The sequence below is a fragment of the Echinops telfairi genome, unplaced genomic scaffold (genome assembly GCF_000313985.2).
Source record: "Echinops telfairi isolate 266 unplaced genomic scaffold, ASM31398v2 ScPeMD7_7458;HRSCAF=8496, whole genome shotgun sequence".
Classification (NCBI taxonomy): domain Eukaryota; kingdom Metazoa; phylum Chordata; class Mammalia; order Afrosoricida; family Tenrecidae; genus Echinops; species Echinops telfairi.
In genome coordinates this window covers 24430223-24439392 of record NW_022111358.1, presented here as the reverse complement: position 1 = coordinate 24439392, position 9170 = coordinate 24430223, and the positions used below count along the sequence as shown (strand labels likewise).

At 50.1% G+C, this 9170-nt stretch overlaps 1 protein-coding gene across 1 annotated transcript in view; it reads right to left on the bottom strand.

The window, feature by feature from the left end:
- The window catches only part of PHB1 (prohibitin 1), an 8661-nt gene extending 3555 nt beyond the window's left edge, over positions 1-5106 (bottom strand). Inside the window, 5 exon segments of the mRNA XM_004718015.4 lie at positions 207-343; positions 346-465; positions 2293-2454; positions 3774-3901; positions 5026-5106. Of these exon segments, the coding sequence (XP_004718072.1) occupies positions 207-343; positions 346-465; positions 2293-2454; positions 3774-3861 (507 nt within the window). The 5' untranslated portion in view covers positions 3862-3901; positions 5026-5106.
- Positions 5107-9170: the final 4064 nt, after the last annotated feature.

Sequence of the window (9170 nt, the reverse complement as noted above, 5' to 3'; positions counted from 1 at the left end):
TCTGCTCTAGGAAATAGGGACGGCCTCAGAAACCCACGGGGGCAGTTCTACCCTTCCTCCAGTCGCTGGGAGTCAGCACCGCCTCGATGGCAGTGAGACCGGGAAGGTAGGAGGCAGGGCAGCCCTTCTAGCACCTCCTGGAAAGGGAGCCAGGCACCTCCCTGAGAACTGCATGCCCCCACCCACAGGCCCCCTGCGGTTCTTACCAAGGACACGTCATCCAGGATGAGCCCAAAGGTGGCCGCTCGCTCTGTGAGGTCGTCGCTCACCTGCCTGGAGACCAGCTCTCTCTGGGTGATTAGTTCTCCAACATCAAAGCGAGCCACCACGGACTTGAGGATCTGGTGGTGATGGACGGCAGCACCCGCTCATCGTAGTCCTCGCCGATGCTGGTGTAGATGCGCGGCAGCTGGCTGGCCACCGGGCGGAAGAGGATGCGCAGTGTGATGTTGACGTTCTGTAGATCTTAGGGAAGGGCACAAGCGCAGGACTTCAAACAAAGCCACAGCAGGGGCACCGAGGGGCCCCCTGTATATGACTGCTGCTGCGCCAAACGGGCCCTCATCAGCACTCAGAGTAAACGCGCTGATCCTAAGAGCCGAGTAGGCACGGCGTAGGTGCACCTGGTAGAGAGCCCAGCAGGGTCGCAAAGTTAGGAACTTCTGCCAAGTCTTTGGTGGGGACACGCACACACGCCCTGCGATGGAGGCAGTCCCGGGGGCATGTCTGAGGGCTGGGGTGTGTGGAGCCCTGTACAACTTTCCACAACAGGCTGGTGCCTGAACTCCAGAGCAAGGTCTTCTGGGTCTAAATCAGAAGCGCTCCATGGAGAGGCGAGCAGGGCCAGCTCAAACAGCACCCCAGGAGCAGCCGCACCATGAAACCACAGTTAGTTAGCGGCCTGGCTAGGCTGGTCTGGGCCCCTTCCCTCGTCTGGGAGAATGCGGACCCTTTCCTGTTTTCCCGGTCCTGTCCGCTGTCAGAGGTCATCAGACTCATCCACAGCCCGCTTCCCATTCCTCAGCCCAGGAAGCGGAGGGTTCAGGCCACTTGGAACAAGAATGCTGTCACAGCTTGCTTGTGGGCATAAGCAATAGGGCGCATGTGCCAAGAGAGTCCCGGGCCTGTCATCAGGCCAGCTGGGGAAACCTGTCCTTGACTACTATGTATCCATCTACAGGGCCCTGATGGCTGGCAGGTCCTGGCACCCACTCTGGAAGTAGGCACACAAAGTACCCATGGGAAAATGACACAGCACAGGCAGAGGCAGGGAGACGAGAGCGAAGCTTTTCAGTTACAATGGTTCTTTTCTCTAGGGCTCCTACCCCTCTTGCGGGAGACAAGCCAAGCAGGAGGCGGCGGTGGCAGCCTCTGTCTCCCGGGCCAGCAGCAGTCACACCGACTGGGAACAGCAACCACCCTGCTCCTTCTCCGGACACACTTCACACTCCTGCAGACCCAGCTCAAGCACCAGTGCCTGGCAGGAGCTTCCTGCGCCCCCGGAGGGAGGCTCTGGACCTCAGTGCTCCTCCCGCTCCACTGTAACGGGTGGTCCGCCTGCCCACCACCCCAGCTAGACTGAGCTCCCCAGTCATCTGAGAACCCCTCCCACCCTGCGGCCCAGCTCCACGCCAGACACGGGGCAGCTAGCTAATACCTGCGGAGGAGCCCCGCCAGGGCCCTCGAGCATCCCAACAAGAAGCCAGGGCCCACGTGACCTCTCCTCTGCATGTGCAGAAGTGCCACTGCTGACCGAGACCTGCCAGGCCACCCGCATGCCCCTCGGGGGGCAGGTGGGGGAGAACGGTGACACCCCTCACTTTCAGCTCGGAGAGGAAACCCTGCGGGACGCCTGGGACACCAGGAGACTGCTCGTAGGGCTGTGGCCATAGCCTGGGAGATACCAGCGCGAGGCTACCTCCCAGGACACAGAGGACCCCGGAAGCTAAGCAAAGGGTAAAACAAGCTACAGAGACACACAGTCGCTAGACACTGGCTAGCCAGTCGCTCTGGTGGGAAGGGGCAATGACGAGGGGGAAACGCACAACTCGGTCTCTCCAGTCAGACCACCAGCCAGCTCTGGACCTGTCTGATGATCCGTGTCACCCCAGCCTAGGAATCCAGGCGAAACGCTCCAAGGCAAGTACGCCAAGAAGCTTTCTTGGGTGAAGCCTGTCCTCCCACCTGCCCGCTCCCACCTGGATCCCAGAGGCCTAGAATGGCTTCGGGAAGGAGCATAGTCGCGCCCCCCACTGCCTGCTTCACTTGCACCACAGGCCAGACAAGACTCACCTTTGCTACCAGTGATGACTGGCACGTTCCGCGGTCGAGAGCGGCAGTCAAAGAGGATTGGTTTCTGTACCCAAGGGATGAGAAAGTGAGTCCCTTCCCCTACCACGATGTCCTGGACGCCACGGAACCGGTCAAAGATGACAGCTCTGTGCCCCGCATCCACTAGACGGAGAGGAAGGACGACAGGTCAGAAAAGCTCCTCTTTAACGAGAGGATCGCACTCTTGAAGGTGCCCAGGTGCTTACTCGAGCACTTATGCTTCCTTCTCCTGCTGTCTTCCTGAGCTCTGGTCTCTAAAAGCTTCTCGTGGCTATAAAACCAAGCCATCACTTCCGGTCCTGAAAGCGCTTTGGCAAGACCTGCTCCTCCGAGTCCTTTCTCTTTGCAAGAACTGCTGCTGGTTGTCTGGACAGTCCCTTCCCCCAAATCACCACCCACTAATGTGCAGGAATCACCTTCCAACTTCTCAGAATCTCCCCGAGATGTCACAGTGACAACGCTCAGTCCTGTCCCCAATGGAACCCAGGACCGCAGCATGGGCAGCCTGATGGTGGGAGTCCTGGTGGTGTCGTGGGTTACATGTTGAGCTGCTAACCGCAGGGTCAGTGGTTCAAATTCACTAGCAGCCTCACAGGAGAAAGATGAGGCTGGGCTTGGAAACCCAAGCCTCTACACCATGAGCTCAATGGCAGTTGATTTTTTTTTTTTAAACTGCTTCCTAACACTTGTTCCTCTCAGAGCTCTCTTAAGGGATAAGAGAGCTGCCTTGCTGGCAGGGAAATTCAGGGGTGGCAATTATGGTCTAGCTATGCAGGTGTGACCAAAAGGTTCACAGAATTGCGGCAAGCTTTCCGGATCAGCTGCTTTCCGTTTCTGCTTCTGAACTCTGTGGCTGGTGTCTCCTAAACCCACTCTGAAACCGACCCTCATCTTACCTAGCCGCACACAAAGCAGGACGCCCTGCTGCTGGCCAGCAGTGAAAGCTGGAGTGGGAAAGCGTCTTAGGGGAAAAAATGAGTTCATTCCCATTGCTTGATCCAAGAACTCAAGACATGGAAAGGTCAAGTGACTTATCCCAGGGTCACACCAGAAAGTGGAAGAAAAACCAGCCCAAGCTTCCGTGAAAAGATGGCCAACGCATCCCAAAGAGAAGTTCTCAGGCGAGGCCCGCCTTCAGCTGAGCCAAAGCTCTTATTTAGGGCAGGGTCACCCCCAAAAGGCCTGACACCGTGCCAAGTCCTGACACCTGCTGAAGTACATGGGGCGCCGCAGCGCTTCAAATCCACAAGCAGGGCGGTGCTTTAGGAATCAAGGCTCCCAGAGAAACTCTAGGCTCTGATAACAATGCAGATGCCAAGTGTGAGGTGGCAGCAGGTGAGCTCCCTTGCCACAAACACAATTTCCACAAAGTGTCACAGGGAGATCATCAGAAGCCTTCCTTCGAGTCAACAGCGGTGGCCTGCCACCCCTCAGTGCCTCACCGTTATAGAGGGCCGAGTTCACCACACCTCCCGTGACGGCTAAGGCCAGGCCGAACTTGCCGATGGACTCAAACACCTTGGCAGCCATGTGTGCTTCTGTTAGATCTCACCTTGCAGCCCACTCACACCTGAGTCGGGAAAACAAAACAAAACATGACCCCCAAGTTCCCAGAGTAAGCCCGCTCTGAAGCCCAACAGCCGCTTTCTTTTCCCACCCGCCTGAGCTCGGAATCTCCCACCGTGGGGCACGCGATCGCAAACGAACGCTGGGAAAGTGCTGTCTCGGCTCCACTGAAAGCAAGCTCTCCCGACACTTGGCTCCAAACAGCAGCGTGAAGTGAGTCTGACCCAGGCATGAGCCTGATCCCAAGGAGCCCTTTGAGCTGCAGGCTCAACTACCTCTTTCCGGCCAGGACAAGCCACCCCCAGGTGAGAGGCGGGCGCTCTGAAACCAATTCGTTTGGCAAAGTAACTAAAAGAACCTGCTCTATGTTGATCCCAACGACAACCTTCACAGTTCACGTTGCTCCGAGGTGGCCTTCGGTGCGAGTTGGTTTCTCTGAGCTCTGTGGAGTCGCTGGTTGTGGATGGGGGCACTGAGGCACAGAGAGGGCTTATGATCGCAGGAACCGCAGAGCTCAGAGCAGTTCAGCAGGGGCCTCTAACTCTAGGAGGCCCACCTTAACCCCCTCACTGTACCCCAACATCCTGAACGATGAGGGCCGGTTCTCTGGAAGCAGTACAACACAAGAAGCTATTGGAGGATAAAGGTTCCATGCAACCTTGCGGGGCAAAGAGCGCGTGGAGCCGAGGGAGGGTGGGCAGGGCTAGGTGGGCCTAACTAAAACCCACTCCACCGTTGAACTGTTTTCCTCTTCTATTTTTTTTCATGCCCCGTCCAACGTCGCCGTCCCCCAAGTCTCAAATCTTCCTTCCTTCTTAAAGTTCAGCTCTTGAGACGAATTTGAGCTCTTTCCGTGCATTAAAATTCCCTTTCCGAAGCCCAGGGCTTCAAGTTCTTACCTTTCAGCATTTCCATTTCTAATAGCTTCTGGATGCTTCCTTACCCTGCCCCCATACAAGCCTCCCTCTCACTCTTTGCCACCCTCGGGTCATCCCGGACCCTCCCGTTTTCGCTTCCCCGGAGAAGCGGACCCACGCACGCACCCGGCTCGCCCGAAGTGCGTTTGTGGAACGAGGAGAATTTGCAGACTCCCAGTCACGGGTCTGACCAACCTCCCACCGATCTCACCTGCTTTCACTGTGACCTCCACATGAATTCCCCAGCCACTCACACTGCGCATGCACTCAGCTGCTGCTCCTCTTCCTCCGCCCTCTTTCCAATATCCGTGCCTCCGATTGGTGGATACGACCGCGGTGAGTTCTGGGAAGGGTAGTTTTACAGTCTTGCCCTGGTTCCTCGGCTCTTCGATGGAGGACTACGATTCCCACAAGGTCATGCAGCAAATGGCCGGCTCAGAAAGACGTTTTCTCTTTGGCGGGAACCGCAGAGAGGTTACTGCAAAGCCTCTTGGGGATTGTAGTTCCTGGACGGCTCAATGCACGTGCCTGTCCTGATGGGTTTGATTTATGATAGAGAATGTTGAAAGTACCGTGCATTTTGAGAATGATGATGGCAACAAATGTACAAATGTGCTTGACACAATGGATGGGTGGATGGATTGTGATAAGAGTTGTACGAGCACCCAATAAAATTATTTAAAAATATATAAATAAATATATATATATATAAATAACAAAACAAACCAAAAAATAAAGTCCCGTGCATTGCCTGAAGTACAGACAAATCAGTCTTGGAAGAAGCACAGCCAGAATGGCCCTTAGAAGCGACGATAGCAAGACTTAATAATCTCACTCACTTTGGACGTGTTCTTAGGTCCTAAGACTTAGGAGGGACCAGTCCCTGGAATATGACAACATGCTTGGGAGAGAGGGTCAGGGGAAAAAGAGAAGATCTTCGACAAGATAGATTCACACAGTGACTCAAACATAACACCACTTGTGAGGTTGCCACCGGACCGGACAGCGTTTTGTTCCGTTGGACTCTGGGTCTTCATGAGCGTTCACTACGAGTCTGAGAGAGTCTTTTGGGAGAAGAGGAGAAGGGCTACTCCAGGGCTATTGGCCCAGCGCACTGAGGGAGGCTGAGATGCCGTCTTCTTCCCGAAGACTGGCCTGGGCACGTCTTCAGTGTTGTGGATATATATGTTGCCCAAATCTGAAGGAGTCTTAGAAACCAATGGGGATAGAAAACTCAGGCCCAGAGAAGGGAAGGGATTCAAGCACATGCACTGAATTAACTCGAAGGGTTGTTTTATTAGCTAATGAATGTCTGGATGCAAACACAAAGCAAAAAAGTTTTTTGACACAATTGCAGAAGGGTGCAAAGAATACATGTGTGCCTTTACCTAAATTCACCAATTGTTAACAATGTACTCCATCTGTTTTATCATTTCTTCCCTGTTTCTAGCTACCTCTTGCTGTCTATTTTTTTAATCTATCTGCCTATATTTAAAAACTCTTGAATTATTTGGGAGTAAGTTGACTATGTCATAATCATGTACTTTTAGACAATAAAATGTGGATTAAAAATAAGAGGTGCCTTCTTACTTCGGGTAAGCTTTCCATTGCTACAATACTCTGAGCTAAGCTATTGTCTGCATCCCACTTGTTGCAGTCCACTTTTTAATGAACTCAATGAACATTCTCTTTTCCCTTCCTCACCCCACGATGGAGCCCAAGATCAAACATTTAATTTAGTTCTTATATTTCTTTAGACGCCTTAATTCAGAAAAAAAAAACAAAACCCCAGCCTTTCTTTTTCTTTTGTTACATTTGATGACATTCGAAAATTAGCATGTTTCTGATTTAGGGTTTGTCTGGTTATTCCTCATAATTAGATCCAAGTTTTGCTTTCTTGGTTAGGACATGATATAAGTGATATTATGGACATTCATTTGAATGAAACCAGGCTCATTTCTGGGCTCCAGAAGGACTGGATTGTTTCAACCTCATTTTCCTACATTTCTCCCCTTTCCTCTCAGCCCTTCTTCTCGGTCTCCACTTCGCAGTCATTTAAATGTTGTAAAGACATTTGTGACAGCATTCTTCAGATTATGGGAGTTTGTCCTCAGTAAGCACAGTGTTTTCCTCTGATCACTAGAATGCAAGCTCCATGAGAGCCAGAATTCATTCTACAATCTCAGCACCTATAAGAGTGCTAGGCACCCAGTAAGTTTTTGATAAACGAATTAATGAAAATGTCATTAAAGAAGAAAAAAAAAACGTAACTGCTTAGGTAGATCTTGGCCAAGGAACTCAAGATAGGATGCTCCGAAGATAGGGAGGATTAGGGATAAGGATCTGAGAAAAGTGTTTGGGAACAATTTATTTGTGATGAGACAAAGATTAAGGATACAACTTCAGGAGTGGTTCCATTTTGTTTCTACCTAGAGTATACTCCCCTGATGCTCTTCCCAATGGGCAGGGGGGCTGGTGGTAAGAACAAAAATACCACGAGCCAGTCAGGGTGTGATGTAACAACGATGAGAAATACAACTTTCCTCTAGTTCCTAAATGTTTCCTCCCCCACACTATCATGATGCCAATTCTACCTTACAAATCTGGCTAGACCAGATGATGTACACTGGTACAGATAGGAACTGGAAATACAGGGAATCCAGAGCAGATGATCCCTATAGTACCAGTGGTGTGAGTGGCGATACAGGGAGGGTAGAGGGAGAGTGGGTAGGAAAGAGGGAACCGATCACAAGGAACTATATGTGACCTCCTCCCTGGGGAATGGACAACCGAAAAGTGGGTGAAGGGAGATGTTGGACAGGGAAAGATATGACAAAATAACAATTTCTAAATCATCAAGGTTTCATGAGGGATGGGGGAGCTGGGAGGGAGGGGGAAAAATGAGGACCTAATGCCGGGGGTTTAAGTGGAGAGGAAATGTTTTGAGAATGATGAGGGCAATGAATGTACAAATGCGCTTTACACAATTGATGTATGTATGGATTGTGATAAGAGTTGTATGAGCCCCTAATAAAATGATTTTTTTTAAAAAAGGAACAAAAATACCTTGAACTGACTTATTATGGGTCAGTTGCTTCATGAACATACAATTTATTTTAACCCTGTTTTCCTATCTCTGCCTTGGACGAGCTGCAGGATGATGTCAAGCATATCCTACACGAAGGATGCAAAGGGTGATTAAAAAACAGGACAGAAATCACCCACGTGCATGCTGGAAACACTCTGGAACTCATCTTGAACGCAGAGTAGCTAAAAGAAAGAAATGGAAGTACTTTTACTTGAACAGAAAAACATAAAGGGCAGAAGAGAAATTAAAGTATCATAGTGAAATGTACAAAGACCTAAAGTTAAAAACCAGCATGGGGGAGGGAGGGGGAAAAACAAGGAGCTGCTATTAAGGGCTCAAGTAGAAGGCAAATGTTTTGAGAATGATGATGGCAACAAATGTACACATGTGCTTGACACAGTGGATGGATGGATGGATTGTGATAAGAATTTTACAAGCCCCCGATAAAATGATTTTTAAAAAGCATGAAAGAACCCTGTCAGCATATCTCAAGGTGAAAGAAGTGCAGGAAAAATTCAAGCCTCGATTTAAATATTGAAAGATTCTATGGGCAAAATATTGAACAGTACAGGAAGCCTCAAAAGATGATAGAAGGAATACACAGTGTCACTGTCCCCAAAAGAGTAAATGTTCAACATCTAGCCATTTCAAGAGGGAGCACATGAGCGAGAACCAATGGTACTGAAGGAAGAAGTCCAAGCTGCACTGAAAGCATGAGCCAAAAAACAAGGCGCCAGGAACTGAGGGGATACTAATGGGAATGTTTCAACAAGCTGATGAAGCTCTGGAAGCACTCACTAGTCTAGGCTAAGAAATTTTGTAGACAGCTTCCTGGCCAATTGACCAGAGATATCCTTATTTGTGCCCATTCCAAAGAAAAGTGGAATTTATGGAGCAGTACCATTAATATCACATGCAAGTAAAATTTTTCTGAAGATAAATTTTTTAAATGGTTTCAGTACTACATCACCTGGAAGCTGCTAGAAATTCAAGCTGGAGTCAGAAGAGGATGTCCTTTCTGATGTCAGACAGATCTTGGCTGAAAGCAGAGAGTACCAGACAAATAGTTACTTGTATATTATTGACAATGTAAATGTATTCATCCGTGTGGATCATAACAAACTGTGGATAACATTGAGAAAGATGGGAATTCCAGAACACTTCTTTGTGCTCATGTGCAACCTGTACATGGACCAACCGGCAGTTGTGTGACCAGAACAAGGGAAGAATACTACATGGTTTAAAAATTGAAAAAGGTGTGCATCATG